Source organism: Podarcis cretensis (assembly GCF_951804945.1).
Source record: "Podarcis cretensis genome assembly, chromosome: 2".
Lineage (NCBI taxonomy): Eukaryota > Metazoa > Chordata > Lepidosauria > Squamata > Lacertidae > Podarcis > Podarcis cretensis.
In genome coordinates this window covers 13,684,592-13,700,328 of record NC_137171.1, presented here as the reverse complement: position 1 = coordinate 13,700,328, position 15,737 = coordinate 13,684,592, and the positions used below count along the sequence as shown (strand labels likewise).

The following is a 15,737-nucleotide window of genomic DNA, read 5'->3' as shown; positions in this document are numbered from 1 at the left end:
AAGGCCTCTCCTTGAGACACTAGGGCAGGGATGGGGAATTTACGGCCCTCCAGCTCCCAGCAACCCCAGGTAGCATGGTAGCAGGACTCCAGCTCCCAGCAACCCCAGGTAGCATGGTCAATGGGCAGGGATGATGGGACTTGCAGTCCAGCAATATCCAGAGAGACTATGACAGATAAACCATCGGAATTGGTATAAGGCAGTTTTATAAAGGTAGCCTTGGAGACAGCCACTGAAAAACAAAGGAAGAAACTGCTCTGGAATTGTAATCTTTGCTGATCTTTTATTTTCCAGAGCTGTTTATAACTTGAAATGTACAAGGAAAAAAATGTTTTTGCCGATCTTCCTTCCGTAAAAACACACAAAAACATTAAAACACAAATAAAGCATTCTCAGTGATTTCTGTCAGCTATGGAATTACCTGTCCCTGGAAACTCTTCCAATGCAAACCTGGACATTGTTCAAAACCACTTCAAGACCTGGTTTGGGTTGGCTTTCAGAGGTCAAGGCTAAGCTAGATGTAATGGAGACTTGATAGTATTTTAATGTGGTTGCATCACATTTCTGAGCTGTTAGGTTAGGGTGGACTAGAACGGTAAATCAATCAATCCAGAGAGACTACAGTACTTGGGGGCAACGACCCCTTGTAGGTGTTCACACTATCAAAACTAGGGGTACAACTTTGGTATCCTGACCTCAACTCTCTTCTCTGGTAGAACGAACGAAGTAAGAGCTAAGAACTAGGTCAGCAGAGCAGTCTGCTATTCGGTCCTGCTATCCACTCCTTGTAAAGCTTGCACATTCTGGGAGAAAGCCTAACATTGCTGAAACTGACTCATCATTCTGCTTGTGGTGAAGGAAGAGTTCTGCAGGTTAGATGTGCCCTCTAGCGGTTCTCATGAAGACTGCATCCACAGAAAAACATCCAGAGTCAAGACTGCACTAACTAGAATATAACATTTAGGGTGTGAATATGCTCCAAATTTAAACAGTTTGAAACTGGCTTGCCTGTGATGGCACCCAGGCAGGGAAACAATAAGTTATAAGAGGGGGCTAAGGATCTCTAACAAAAAACCATCAGCACTTCATGAGATTAGATGCTCCGCAGTCTGGGAGAAGCCACGGCAAACTGCAGGGCTAGTTGTTTATCTGTGATGGAGGCTCCTTAAGAATGCACTATATGGTAACAACAGGGTCTCTTGCACTAATCGCTTATTATTTAAAATGTTCCAGGCCTAAGGTACATCTTTTGAGATACAGTTTCTTTAGAAACACAGAAGTCCAGCCACTCATCACGAAAACCAAACATCCACTTTGGTCTTTGCTTCCACACCCCGTCCCACCCTCCAAAGGACCAATTGAGACTTACACCGCACAGTGCAATGGAGTAAAGGGGTTTCCTTCTAGGTATGCAAATGGATTGTGTTCAAGTAACAATTCAAGACAATCTTCATGCCCTGGCAAAGGGAGAAAAGAGGCAGAAGGCATTATCAAATGACCTTCAACATCCAAGAAATTATTATGAGCACAATCAAAAGGCGCCTTTGCCCAAGGACTTGAAAAGACCCTTTCTCCCTGATCAACAAAACAGCCATAAACTGGGAAGGTGGTGACTATGAGTTTCTGCAGCTTGCTTTAATAAGCCAGGCTGCAACAGACTGACATACACTTCCAGCAGGGGAATGCGTCTCTAGAGTGCTGTTCTCTGCAGCACCAAGTTCTGCACTCAGAATACGTAGAGAGCTGTGTACTCGCTACATGCTGAGTATCCTACTAGTGGCCCTACTGAACAGAACCCCGGTTGGACTGGTTCTCTGCCTTGGCACAGGAAAAGAACAATCAGAATCATGTGTAACTCGTACCGCTGTAAGAAGCCCAGTGCATTGGTGAGTAGCCACTATAGTCCACCACAGAGTCCAGAGGGTCAGTAGAGAGCGCTGCCTGCAGCAAGGTCCTCAGGATTTCGGAATGCCCACACACCGAGGCAAAATGGATCGGGGTCCGGCCCTTGAAATCCCGACACAATACAAAGGCATCATGGTCCAGCAGTGCTGCAAGGCAGTCTTCACAGCCAGTCACAGCCTGGGAGTGAGCAAAGAACAGTGAAGGATGAAAGAATGTGCCCCAGCCAAATACTGATAACGCTGGGTTACTATAAAGGAATCTTGGCAGTGCCGGGATAGCAATGGGGCGCTTCTCTTTGGTGGCACGTTGAAACCAGCAGGACACGGCAAAGACAGACACAGCAGTCAACTGTTACTTATAAGGGTTTTTAATGACATTGTAAATTGATACCACCAGCCAATAACCCATTATTTACTAGAGCAAATCCTGAGTCTGTAAACAACGGAAAAATATTTCTCCTTTTTCTCTCTCATCCTGTTCTAACCTCACTTTCCAAACCAAAGTGCCTTGAAATGCTTCTGTCTGGCACATGAAGTTCTTTGCCAACAGTTTAGGACAAGCATGTCTGGCCCGGGGGCCTAATCCGGCCCGCTGTTTCTTTTAATCCTGCTGCTGTGGCAGTTTATTTGCTGGTGTAAAATCCTAAGAAAAGCTCAACAACATCAATCGCAAAAAACAACAACTTTGGGGTAAAATTGCAAGCAAAGCTTAACAACTTCAATCAATCACGTATGTTCATCAAATCTGGCCCTCTTGAAAAAAGTTTGGACACCCCTGGTCTAGGATATACCGTATTTCTTGCTCTGTAAGACACACCAGACCACAAGACGCACCTAGTTTTTGGAGGAGGAAAACAAGGAAAAAAAATATTCTGACTTTCAGAAGCCAGAACAGCAAGAGGGATCGCTGCGCAGTGAAAGCAGCGATCCCTCTTGCTGTTCTGGCTTCTGTGATAGCCACGCAGCCTGCATTCGCTCCATAAGACGCACACACATTTCCCCTTACTTTTTAGGAGGGAAAAAGTAGTCTTATAGAGCCAAAAATATGGTACCTTTCAGTATCATCCGGCCACTGTGATGAGCCACTGTGTTCTGACTGGCTGAAGGTTTGGGATGTTCTGAGATGAAGTCTCTAATTCGGTTTTCAACGTAAGTTATTGAAGGACAACTTAGGGCAGGAATGGGGAGGCTGCGGCTCTATGGAGGTTGTTGGGTTACATCTCCCATAATCCCCAGTCACTGTTCAGGCTGGCTTGGGGATGATGGGAGCTGGATTCCAGAAACACCATAAAGGCCACTGGTTCTCCTTCCCTTGTGCAGCCAGCACATGTAGTGCTCACTGCAAGGCTATGTTACTATAGCCTGTGAATGCAGTAGCAGCTTTTTCTACTCACCCCCCGGTGCAGTGCAGTCCTGCCTCTCCTGTCTGCTGCATCCACTGTGGATCCCTTCTCAAGTAAGAGGTGGACACAATCCACATGGCCGTTCATGATCGCCAACATCAACGGGGTTCTGGGAGGCAAGAAATAATGGCTCAGGCATAGCAAAATTTGACTCGGCCCCATTTTAGAGGCAGAAGGGTCTTCCACTGATAAGGAAAGGTGCAGAGGCAGCACCCCAACAATTAGAATGAGAAAAATCAGTATAAGGGCTGCCTTAAATTCCAAGTAGGGTTCGAAAAAGAAATAACAGTCAGAGCAAGGGCTGATGCAAAGCCAGGAGTGGGGCTAGGTGTTGTTTAGGACTTTTGTTGCAAATCAAGGAGAAGGAGCCATCAGAATCCATAGTGCTATTCTCAGCTATTGGAGAAGGAGGAACATAAAAGTGGCGGAGGAGAGGCTTTGGTGGGTAGGTTATTATGAGAAAGGTGCTATTTCATGGCTTTGCACAAAGGAGAGGAAGCTCCTGTACAGTGGTACCTTGGAAGCCGAACAGCTTAGTTCCCGAACATTTGGCTCCCGAACACCTCAAACCTGGAAGTGACTGTTCCAGTTTGCAAACTATTTTTGGAAGCCGAACATCCAAGGGGACTTCTGGGGCTTCCGATTGGCTGCAGGAGCTTCCTGCAGCCAATCAGAAGCTGCGCTTTGGTCTTCGAACGTTTTCGAAGTCAAATGGACTTCTGGAACGGGTTCCATTCGATTTCCAAGGTACGACTCTAATTAGAATTTATTCGTATAACCGTTTGGGACCCCTGAGGAGCAAAAAGAACTTATCAGGAACAGAAGGAAGGACTTCCCAGCCCAAAGACACAGAACGATTAATATATAAGCCAGTGGGAAAACTCACTGTCCATGGATGTCCATGACATCTGTGATGTCGACTCTCTCCCCACTGTCAATGAGAAGATGTAGGGAATCGGTGTTCCCATAGGCAGCTGTAAGAAATGTAAGAGGAAGAACTAGGGAGGGAAATAGTACTATGTACACAACTTCCCTTTTTCTAATCGTTTCTCAAACTGCCATTTCCGCAAAAACCTACCGAGTGCTCCAGGTTTGTTTGCAACAGCAGTCAGGAGAAGGAAAGCAAGCATCCGAGAAAAGGAAATGCCATGCCCTCACCTGCAGCATGTAGGGGAGTCCACTTCTTCTTTTTCTCCTTCACAAGAGCAGAAGCACCATGGCTGGTGAGCACCTCCACACACTCCGTGGAGCCCCTCTCCGTGGCAAGATACAAAGCCGTCCGCCCTTTGTGGTCCCGCACATCCAGGTTCACCAGGGTCTCGGCAAGTGTCTTCAGGGCTTCACAGTGACCATTATAGGCCTGGAAGCAACATCAGTATTTAGTTCATTTTGCGCGGCTTGCCTCTTTCTGCCTACGGTACATGCCGTGCAATCCCAAGCATGATTACGTTTTTAAAATATTTTTTTAAAAAACCCCACCAAGCAGCGGTAAATAAATACCGTATTTTTTGCTCTATAGGATGCACCAGACCATAGGAACACCGGACCATAGGAGGGGGAGAGCAGGAAAAAAATTTCTCCCCCTCTCTGCTCAGCGCCCCTTCGGCGAAGCGGCAGGAGAAACGGAGCCCCTTCCATTTCTCCTCCCGCTTGGCTGAAGGGGCGCTGCGCAGCTCTCCCTCTCTACTGAAGCCAGGAGAGTCTTGCTCTCCCGGCTTCAGCAAAAGGAACCGGAAGCCTTTGGAGCGCATCGCGAGATCCCGCTGCGCTCCAAAGGTTTCAGGTGGCTATCCCTGAAGCTTGGAGAGCGACAGGGGTCAGTGCGCACCGACCCCTCTCGCTCTCCAGGCTTCAGCGAAAGCAACACAAAGCCGAGGGAGCGCTCCCTCTGCGCTTCGGAGGCTTCGCGTTGCTATCGCTGAAGCCAAGGAGCCTGCATTCGCTCCATAGGACGCACACACATTTCCCCTTAATTTTTGGAGGGGAAAAAGTGCGTCCTATAGAGCTAAAAATACGGTACATTACTTCAATGGGACTCACTTCCAAGTAAATGTGACTGAGCCTAAAACGAACCAAGAAAGAGGCAACTTGCTGGCGTTTGACTAGATTTTAGCATTCACTTTCATTGTACAAGCCTCTGACTTTTTACAGTGCAAGACACAGTCCACAACCTTGCAAAGCCAGATTTATGATAGATATACTTACAGCTAAGTGCAAAGGGCTGACTGGAATGGTGCTTTCCACATCGTCCAGGCAGTTAAAAGACATTTCCAGGAGCTACAAACCAAAAAAGCACAATGCCCATTCAAATGCTTTAACTCTTCTAGCCTCCAGGACCCACAGCAGCAATGATGCCAGCAATCTTTAGCTTTCCCAGGCAGGAAATTAGCATTCCACCAACCCCCAAACGCATTCACAGGACTACCAAGCAGAAAAAAAGCTTGATGGGCTCTTGAGTCTAGAAGTGCAATCTAGACAACCGCAATCATATGCTCAAATGCTTAAAACTCAAATGTGGAATGCCAATACACTTTCCAAGCATATCTCAGTAGCACAACGGTAATAGTATTGCTTTGCTATCTTTGTTAAAGCACCTTGAGGCATTAAGAATTCTTATGCCGAGACTAAACTCTGGCTAAAAAAAGTATTTCACACATTTTAATATATGAAATGCAGTTAAGTGGTTTTCCCCACTGTAAGTACATAGAATGGGTAGTCATTGTAATACCAGATTAATGTCCATTGGAAATCACTATTTTTATTGATGTGACCTAAGACCACTTTTATCTCTGTGCATTTTATAGAGCAAGATGTGTGCTAATTTGTTGGTTCTCCAGTGGGCTCTTGACTGTGTTTACTTATTTCTTTGCTGCTCAAATTATTATGCTGCCTTTATTTTTATAGGCACTGTTTTATTCTGCTTAGGGGCCTGGATCAGCCACAATTTATTGATAGATATTACTTTGTCTATTTCATAAAAGCCATTTGGGGCATTAACATTTTCTACAAACACACACACACACGAGTCAGCAAGAAAGATCATATTATTCTCATACACTGATAACGCAAAGCTGTTATTCAGATCCTAAGCAAAACTGATATTCATCTAACCATTCAAGAGAGGTTTTAAGGCAACAGCTGAGTTGCCAAAATGCCTGCCATGCCTTCCACCCTGGACCTAGACATATGCAGCTCCCTGCTAAAACTGGTTTCCATGTAAACAGCCTGTTTGTGCTACTGGAGAGGATTGATTAGATCCTCAAAGCTTATATAGCATCTGATGTTCTATCACAACATATACACACAACGGCTGCTTTAGCACCTAACACTAAGTCAAGGTACATTGCATGTTTAACCCATAATGTTAATGAGGTAAATGCTAATGCCTGCAACTCACATTCTCCTATTTCACTCCTCTGGGAGCAACAAACTGGGAGCAACAAACCATGAACCTTGGCTTACTTTGATATCAGAACCAACAATTTGTGGTTTGTTTCTCTCCACACTAACCATAATTGGAAAGCCAAAAACAAACCTTGGCTTTGTATCATGGCTTGTTTTAGGCAGAAAAGAAACCAAAAGGGCAGGTTGTCAGGCTAAGCAATGACTTCTGGTTTGTTGCACCTACGGGAACAAAGGGAGGAATGAAATCTGGGCACTTGAGCTGCATGCACCAGTACACCGCTCGTGCACATCATGGTTAACAAGTTGCATACCCTGGCTCAGTGGGAACGTGACCAGTTTCTATTCAGAACAGCTCTCAATTCCATCAAAGCGACCGGGTGCATAATAGCAAGGTACTCAACAAGAGAGCGTATTTCATCATGTTGACTGTGAATACAAATAAAGGCTGTGGCCCAGAATATGGCTCTTCCAAACTTCCACAGAAACATTCATTCCTCAGTCTCCCTTCCAAAATCACGACCCAGTTCCTCCAATCCCAATTCGAGCTTACCAACTCAAGGTTCTGTCTGTTGCCATAGGCAGCTGCGTAATGGACAGCGGTGTATCCCTGCTTGTCCCGGAGAGAGGGGTCAGCACCATTATCCAACAAGAACTCTAAACAACTGGAGCAGATGTCAGTAGATTAGGTCAGATGCTTTGAATTAGATGCGTGTGAAAGACCTAAAAATTGCTGCGCAAATAGCCTTTGCCATGGTTTCTTATTAAAATGTCTCACAACTGTACTGCAGGAGCCACAACTCTCAGTGAAGAAAGGAGATTCCCCTCATTCATAGAGTTTGACAGAATAAGAACAGCTGCAGCCCTGTGTAAAACATTGCTTTCAATCCAACTTGTATGGCACGTATGTTGAAAGTTCAAATACATCTTCAGAAAAACAACAACCAACTTTTGTGTCTGGATTTTCACTTTTTGAAATATGGCAGCCCTAGTTGGTAGAAAGAAACTCCACTGTTCTTCCCTGCAGCACAACCACTTCCCAGTGCAAGTATGACACATGTAAGATTTAGAAGCAGTTACTGAAATCACCTCTCCATGTTAAACTGATGTCTGTGCACTTTATAAAAATCCACTCAAATTCAGTTTCAATAATGAAAAGGCGGTGTGGGGGGGAGATGAACAAAGGTCAAAGCATCTTTTATTTTGAAAAGGTCTGGAATGCATTTTAAAGATGAGGCTGGAGGAGCAAAGAAAACCTGGAGAGACTGTGTCCCACGCTGATTTGATAAAAGCCCAACTGCTGGTTGATTTAAGTCACAATAATAGGACAGAACCCCCTAACAATGGCCACTGCCCAAGCCCAATCAGTCACTTAAAAACTGGTAGTGAAGTGTTAAATTCAAACTGTCACTCTAGTTGGTAAAAGACATGTGTGTGGAGGCAGCTGAGCTCCTAAAGCTGTATGCTAAGGCAAGTTAAGACGGGCTACTCACAAGATTGCCTCCTTCAGTCGTGACTCCTTCAGCGGCTCCTCGTCAGTGTCATGGCTGTTTCCTGAATGAGTCTCAGCTCTGCAAGAGTGAAAGCCTAGATCAGTTTTGCTGAGACGTAGCAGAAGAGGGACTGTGCAGGAACACGTAACAAAGTACTGCATACAGTTTTCAAAGGAATCCCACATGTGGAAATCCATTGCAAGAATAAATTTGTGGGGGGAAACGTGCAAGATACTGGTCAATCAAGGACAGGTTACAAAGAGCCAGTATAGATCAAGCTTGATGACCACAGTGGCTCCGACTGAATTTATCTATGAAATTCATAGAAGCAAAATATGATCTGGGGAAAAGATGTGTCATAAGCCTGAGCTACTTTTCAGAAGTCATCATTCATCAGCCTGGCATCACACAGGAGAGTAGGAAAAGGGTTGTAGACATTTAAGTAACTTCACTAGCCCAAGAAGGTATAGTGCAAGTTGAATTTCAACTTTAACTATTTTTGGAGAAATGTTCTTAAGTCTCTACAGACAGGGAAAAGTCTGAAACAACTGCAACAGCACAGAGCAAAGTCATGCACACCCCGAATAAGATCTGAAGTATAAATTCTCCATCGCCATTTTTGACTTTGGTTTCTAATGTCTAAACATTTGGGCAGGTAGCACCATGATTCTTAGATAAAAGCCTCAAAGATGAGCCTTGCCATTTTAAATCATTAAAAAAAAAAAAAAAAAACCCAGAATGCACCAGCTCATTATTTATTTTTCACAATATTTCCAATGAGGGCTTTAATGCTACACTTTCTATCCACAAAAATGCTAGAAAGGGAGAAGAAAAATACTGTATCTACTGCCGATCTTTCTGGTGAAAGAATTGCTCTTGACTGCTGCCATGTTAGGCAAATGCCCCCCAGCCCCCGCAAGTCCTTTCTCCTACCTCCTGTAAGTGTCCGAAGCAGCAGCATAATGTAAGGGGGTGCAGCCTTTACAGTCAGCTTCGTTAATACTGGCTCCGGCAGTGACCAATGTCACCGTACACTGATAGCTGCCATTAGCGGCTGCATAGTGCAAAGGAGTCCTGGATGGGGAAAACGAGACTTGAGGCACTTACTAAACACCAAGGAACTTTTAATACGTTAGCACTGTAAGCAATGAATGTGGTTCAGAGTTTCCATTTCCTCAATCTGGTAACAGAGTAGGCTCCGTTGGGTTAATATATCAACTTTTGGTCCTGCATGGATCTAACCTGGGTTAGTTTGCTGTGTTGTCCTGAGCTAGTCCTCAGTCGACGTGTCCTTTGCATCCCAGCTGATCTACTATGTCTTTTATTTACGCCCACTTTATATCGCTCATTAACAAAAAGTTCTTCGGGTGATGTAGAGCATTCACCCTCAAAGCCACTTTCTAAGGGTTCCTCTGCAAATGCCATTTTACAGATAGAGAACAAAGACTGAGATTATGAGTCCCTGACTAAAGAGGGGCGTTAACTGTGATCTCACGACCTTCAAAGCAGACACGTCATCCAGTGCATCAGTGGCTCTTGCGAATGCTGTGTTGCATTAACAAACAGAAAAGCAATGTATAATAATCCCTCTCCTTCTAATTCAGCAGCTCCCAACAGAGCAGCACTGAGCTTTGGTTGAGCAAAAACATTTCTGCAAGTGAGCACCTTAAGCTCATCCTCAGTGCAATAAGCACTGAGTCACACTTATAAAAGCAGTCTCCTGTTAACACAGTGCAAGGCCTTCACAGCCTTTGGGCAGGTTTCAATGCCACTGAACAACAGCCTTTCCTTGCCCAAAGGCAAAACTGCATGGTGCTCTTAATTTACCTTCCAAACTTATCTCTCCTCCTCAAGTCAGCTCCGCTGCTCAACAGCAAGTTAAGACATTCAACATTCCTACAGAGAGGCCAAAAACAAATATAGAATACATATGAACAATGTGATTGAACTAAAGAGGCTATTAGAATGAGAAAGTAGAGAGATTTTACAAGGTGGGAAGCCTCAGTAGGATTGAAAGGCATAGGGGGGAAGCAATCTCTTAGGAAGGAGATAGCAGAAAAGATCAAGGACGATTTCCAATCAAGGATGTAGGCTTGATAAAACACAATTCACTCAAGCTTGCTTTTTACCAACTGATTAGAAAACTAAAGGGCTAGCGGAGTGGTAGCAAAGTATGTCCTATTTTTAAGTAGAGCAGAAAACATAAACTGCCCTCCAAGTCAAGGGTGTCGTTGTTTCTGCCTCTTCAAGCAAATGGACCAAGACAACACCCACCAGGTTGTGTCCTAGTGCCCACTCGAGAAGTCAAATAAAAAAATAGAATACATTTGAACAATGTGATTGCACTCTAAAAAAAAACTGACCCAAGAGTACTGGGTCTGCCTGAATGCAGAGTGAATTGTTTATATAGCTTGGAATATTCAAAATGGTAGCCGCTGGACAAGAAGCACACAGATACCCTCTGGTTTTCTTTGTATTTACATGCAGGGTCAACCTGAATCCAGGTTTTTGTACACTTTGGAAGTATAACAGCTTCAATTTTGCTGGCACACATTTTAACTAACTGTGGCTGTTCCACATCCATGGAAAATGCTGTCCTGAGAGCACAGTTCCCAAGAGAACTATATATTTGTGGGTGTGGCTTATCCTCTAGCTGGGATGGAGATCCCTGTCAAGGGAAGGGGTTGTCAACCTGGTCCCTCCCTCCCACTAGTGGGCGTTTCAGGATTCAAGGTGGGCGGGAGGGGGTTCTATGGCACAAGCTGAATCCTCCTTCCATCGAGCACTGGTGGGCAGTAAAGAAATTTTACCATCAAGAAAGATGCATTACTGGGCAGTAGGTATAAAAAGGTTGACTACCCCTGGTCTAGAGCAACTGGGAAAGATAGCAATGCAGACATGGGATTCTATGATGAGAAATATTGTTTCTCCTTTCAAGGGACATTTCCAGGGCGGGAGGGAGATTTGTCAGGAGCCACATGCTGGCAGCAAGGGGGGAAATTAACCAAAAGTGGGTGGGGCATCCTTTTTTCCTCTCCCCACTTCCACCCTGTTCAGTGGGATGCTGAGAAAATGACACAGACCACTCTTGCTAGAGATCTGAACTGCTTGCTTGCAAAAGGTCCCCCCTGCCCCTTACCATCACTTTCTGCTAAATTTTGCTCCCTCCACCATGCTTTTTCCACCCTTCCTTCCTTATGGCTTCTTCCCCTCCCACAGGTAATTAGGCTGAAGGTTGCATGGAGCCCTTGAGGAACAGATTCTTCTCTCTTATAGTATGTTTGCTGGATCAAAGCAAATCCTCTCATATTTGTTCTGAAGTGCAATTGGAAATTCCACTTCACACAAGCAAGGAATCTCCCAATATTAGCTCTGAACACTGGGGATTAGAAGAGAGCTTCAATTTGATTACACCACCACAGCAGTACAGTACTTCAAGGCAATGGAAACCTGAATCTGTTCTAGTTAAACAGAAATAAACAAAGCCAGACAGTCTTTTAACCTTTCCCTCCTCTTTACTTAACCAAAGGTAGCCAGTGAGATAGGAATAAGCAACATGGCAATAAAATCATGCTGATCAGTTCTGAAGAATATGTTGCCTAAGTAACAAACTGATTGACTACTCACCCTCCGGAAGCAGCAGCATGGAGGCAGGTCCTCCCGAGGTTATCTGGCGTATTGATATCAAAGCCTGCAGACAGCACATGCTCATTGCTAAGTGAAGAGACGATGCTGTACAACTGACCTGTGAATCAGAAAACAGCAGGGAACTGGTCAAGGTTCATGGTCAAGTCCATGATTCTGGCCAGCGTTTCCATGGGAAGTTTATTATCTGGAGTTCAGATTTCTAAAATGTCTCAATAATCCTTCACAAGTGCAGAGCTCAATTGTTCAGTTGATGGGCCTTCTGTGCCTTGTTACTTGTCAGACAGTGAAGAGCACCTTCTGGTCCTCATTTATTTATATTTCTCCTACCACACTGTTCCTTACCAGCAGTATACCAGCTCTATAGACCCAAACCTAAATCTAGGAAGTCAGGTAGGATTTCAAAGCTCAAATATCATATTTTTCCACTTCCGGAGGCGGCGCGAACGGCAATGGCTGCCCTTTCCTAGTCGGGAAAGGGAAGCTCCGCCGAAAAAGGGTCTCCCGCTGCGGCGAAGCGGGGACCCATTCAGGAAAACCACAGGCAGTAGAAGCCTGTGGTCTTGGGGTCCGGCGGGCGCCAGGAGCAGCCCCCAAAACGTTGAAGGAGCCCCGTAAGGGGCTCCGGATCGCGGAGGGGGTTGCGGCGCTGAGGATCGTTCCGCAATCGGCGGAGTGAAGCCGCGTTGCTGCTGTCGGTGAGCGCTGTCCTTTCTTCCTAAACTACAGATTCGGAAAACAACAACCCGTGAGTAAACGGACTTTAAAAGCTTCGGAACTTTAAGTACTTAATTTGGCTGAAAGCGGAGTGACGAAAAATAGGAAGTCCGTCTTCCGCTGTCATTGAATCATTAAGCAAAGAGCCGGAGGAGTGGAGGCAAAGAGTGAACTTTTAACCTAACAGATCTGGGCATCCATGGAAATTATTTCTAAGTTGAATAAGGACTCTAAGTAATTGATTATATGACTTTTATGTGGACTTTGATACCTTTCTTCTATTTGGATTACAATTAAAGCAAGAAACCCAGGTGCTGGAACTGCCTGAGTAATTGAGTAGCCAGCTTGCAGGGCTGGATACTTTTGAACTTAAACTTTGAAACAATCTGAGGGAGTTTGAACTGGTTACTTTGAAGCATCTTTTGGAATACCAGCAAGCACTGTCTGAAACTCTGAAACACTGTGACTTTTTAAACACTAACTCTGCTAAAAATTACCTTATTGAAGGCTCTCGGACATTAAATGGGATTACAATATTTTTATGGAAACTTGTCTTCTTTTCTAAAGACATTTTAAGTTCCCCCTAGAGGATTTGGGATTAATAGCAGTGGCATTGTTTTACTTTCCCTTTCCCGGCCTCCTGTCTGATTATTACCATCTGGGCCGCTGTTTCTCTCATGGGAACAACTCAGCTTGACCTTGAATTTTAGATAACTCTGGAATGAGTGGCGCAAGAAGAAAGGGACCGAGAACCAGACAAACAACTCTAACCGCAGTCTCCCAGGCACGTAGATCATCTGTGCCTACTGTGCTTACTTTGCCTACTCTGACTTCTGAGAAAGAAGCTGCTTTTCTGCCAGGGGCAGAAACTGAGGAATTTCAATTGGAAGAGATGGCCTCAGGAGGAATCAGTTCTACTTTAGAGAAAATTCTTGAAAAACTGGAATCTTTGGAAAAAAAAGTGGAATCTTTGGATAAAAAAGCTGATCAACAAACAGCTAAAATTGAACAAAATACTGAATGTTTAAATAGACTAACTGGACAAGTTGCACAAAATGTGCAAGCAATTGGAGAACTGAAGGAGACTGCAGGTGAAAATCGGAAATTGGCTGAAGATACCAGCCAAAGATTGGGAAATTTAGAGAAAGAGGTAAGACCACTCAGCAAACAAGTAGGTGAACACCAGACCTATCTTTCTATGATAGAACTACAGAATAGACAGACTAATTTAAGGATAAGGTCGATACCAGAGGTGGAAGAAGGCAACTTAGCTGAGTTCCTGACTAAAGAATTTTCCAAGTTTTGGAACCTAGAGGAAAAGGACTTCAAAATTACATCAGCTTTCAGACTTGGAAGACTTATAAAGAGAGAGAAGCCCAGAGACTGTTTAATAATATTGAGATCAAAGGAGGAAAGGGATAAGATTTTGGGCTTACATTACGGAAAGTCACTGGACATTCTGGATAAAAGAATCGAAATTTTTAAGGATATTCCTAAACAACTGCTGGATCTTAGAGCTGACTATTTGGAACTAACAAGACTGTTAAGGAGCAACACAATTATCTTCAGGTGGGACTTTCCTCAAGGATTATCTTTTACTTTTAGAGGGAAGAAGATTAAAATCAGATCACTGGAAGATAGAGACAAATTTCTGACTGCGTACGGAGAGGACCTTCAAAAAGGACTGGAATTACCCTCGGGGCCTGAAGTACCAGAGGTGCCTGCACCCTCGGATTCTGAAGACCCAGCGAACAAGGTACTACCCCTAGAAAAATAACCAGACTTATCCAGGATGTCTCTGCAACTTTTGAGTTGGAATATAAATGGCTGTAACATTCCGGAAAAAAGAAGGAAAATTTTTCATATATTGAAAAAGGAACAATTGGACATTATTTGCTTACAAGAAACACATGTGACTAGGCTCCATCGGAAAGTACTAATAAACAAAAGACTTGGTCAGGAATTTATATCTTCAGACAAAGTAAAGAAGAGAGGCGTGGTGATATATGCAAAAGAGAGCCTGTCACCCAAATTCTTATTTAAAGATGAATATGGAAGAATTTTGGCAATCGAAATACAACATCAAGGAGAAAAGATTCTGATATTAGGAATTTATGCACCAAATGAAGGGAAGTCGGAATTTTTCAAGAAGTTGCATGAGACTATGCTGGAACATCTGGATTATGACAACATCATTATGATGGGAGATATGAACGGGGTTGTATCAACAAATATGGATAAGTCACAAAGCCAGAATGTCACTAAAGATGGCAGACTACCAAAGACCTTTTTTGAAATGACTGACAATATGGACTGGATAGATATTTGGAGAACGAAGAATCCCTTGGGAAAAGAAGGAACATTCTTCTCTGAAGCTCAGCTGACTTGGACAAGAATCGACCAAATATGGATAACTAGAGGTCTGGCACCGAAGGTCAGAAAGGTGGAAATCTGCCCAAAAACCTGCTCCGACCATAATGCATTGAAAATGGATATGATACTATTACCAACTGGCTCCTTTAGATGGAAGATGAATGACAATCTGTTCAGAGATCAGGAGATTACTAAGAAGGCCCAGAAAGCATTGAAGGATTACTTTGAGATAAATATGAACACTGTGGCGGAAAAAAGAATTATTTGGGATGCAAGTAAAGCTGTGATGAGGGGGTTCTTGATACAACAGAACGTGGCAAGGAAGAGGAAACAAAATGACAGAAAAGATAAGATTTTGGAGAAAATAAAAGAATTGGAGAAGAAGTTAAGATCAAACCCGAAGTCCTTGCCGATCTTGAGAGAAATCAAACTCTATCAAGCACAATATTCTAAACTGATAAATCAGGAAATAGAGTGGAAGATTAAATTAATGAAACAAAAAACTTTTGAATCGGCAAACAAATGTGGGAAACTGCTAGCTTGGCAGTTGAAGAAGAGACAAAAATTGAATACAGTTACAAATTTGGAAATTGAAGGAAGAAATATTCAGAACCCCACGGAGATTAGAAAGTGCTTCCAGAAATACTTCAAAAAACTATATACTCAAGGGCCGCAGAATGAGGATGAGATAAAACAATTTTTAGAGAAAAATGGACTTAAAAGGTTGTCACAAGAAAATAGATCTCTCCTGAATAGTAAAATAACATGTCAAGAAATTGAACAAGCCATTCAAAACATGA

General features: G+C 43.7%; 1 protein-coding gene across 2 annotated transcripts in view; it reads right to left on the bottom strand.

Moving 5' to 3' along the window:
* ANKRD52 (ankyrin repeat domain 52) overlaps positions 1–15,737 on the bottom strand; it is a 70,246-nt gene that overhangs the window by 22,104 nt on the left and 32,405 nt on the right. For both annotated transcript variants that reach the window (XM_079966348.1, XM_079966347.1), the window contains exons 12-22: positions 11,830–11,947; positions 10,030–10,098; positions 9,136–9,276; positions 8,203–8,280; positions 7,263–7,374; positions 5,513–5,584; positions 4,466–4,667; positions 4,194–4,281; positions 3,299–3,416; positions 1,863–2,082; positions 1,370–1,457 (exon numbers count right to left, since the gene is read on the bottom strand). In XM_079966348.1, coding sequence (XP_079822474.1) covers positions 1,370–1,457; positions 1,863–2,082; positions 3,299–3,416; positions 4,194–4,281; positions 4,466–4,667; positions 5,513–5,584; positions 7,263–7,374; positions 8,203–8,280; positions 9,136–9,276; positions 10,030–10,098; positions 11,830–11,947 — 1,306 coding nt within the window. The remainder of the gene's footprint in view (positions 1–1,369; positions 1,458–1,862; positions 2,083–3,298; positions 3,417–4,193; positions 4,282–4,465; positions 4,668–5,512; positions 5,585–7,262; positions 7,375–8,202; positions 8,281–9,135; positions 9,277–10,029; positions 10,099–11,829; positions 11,948–15,737) is intronic.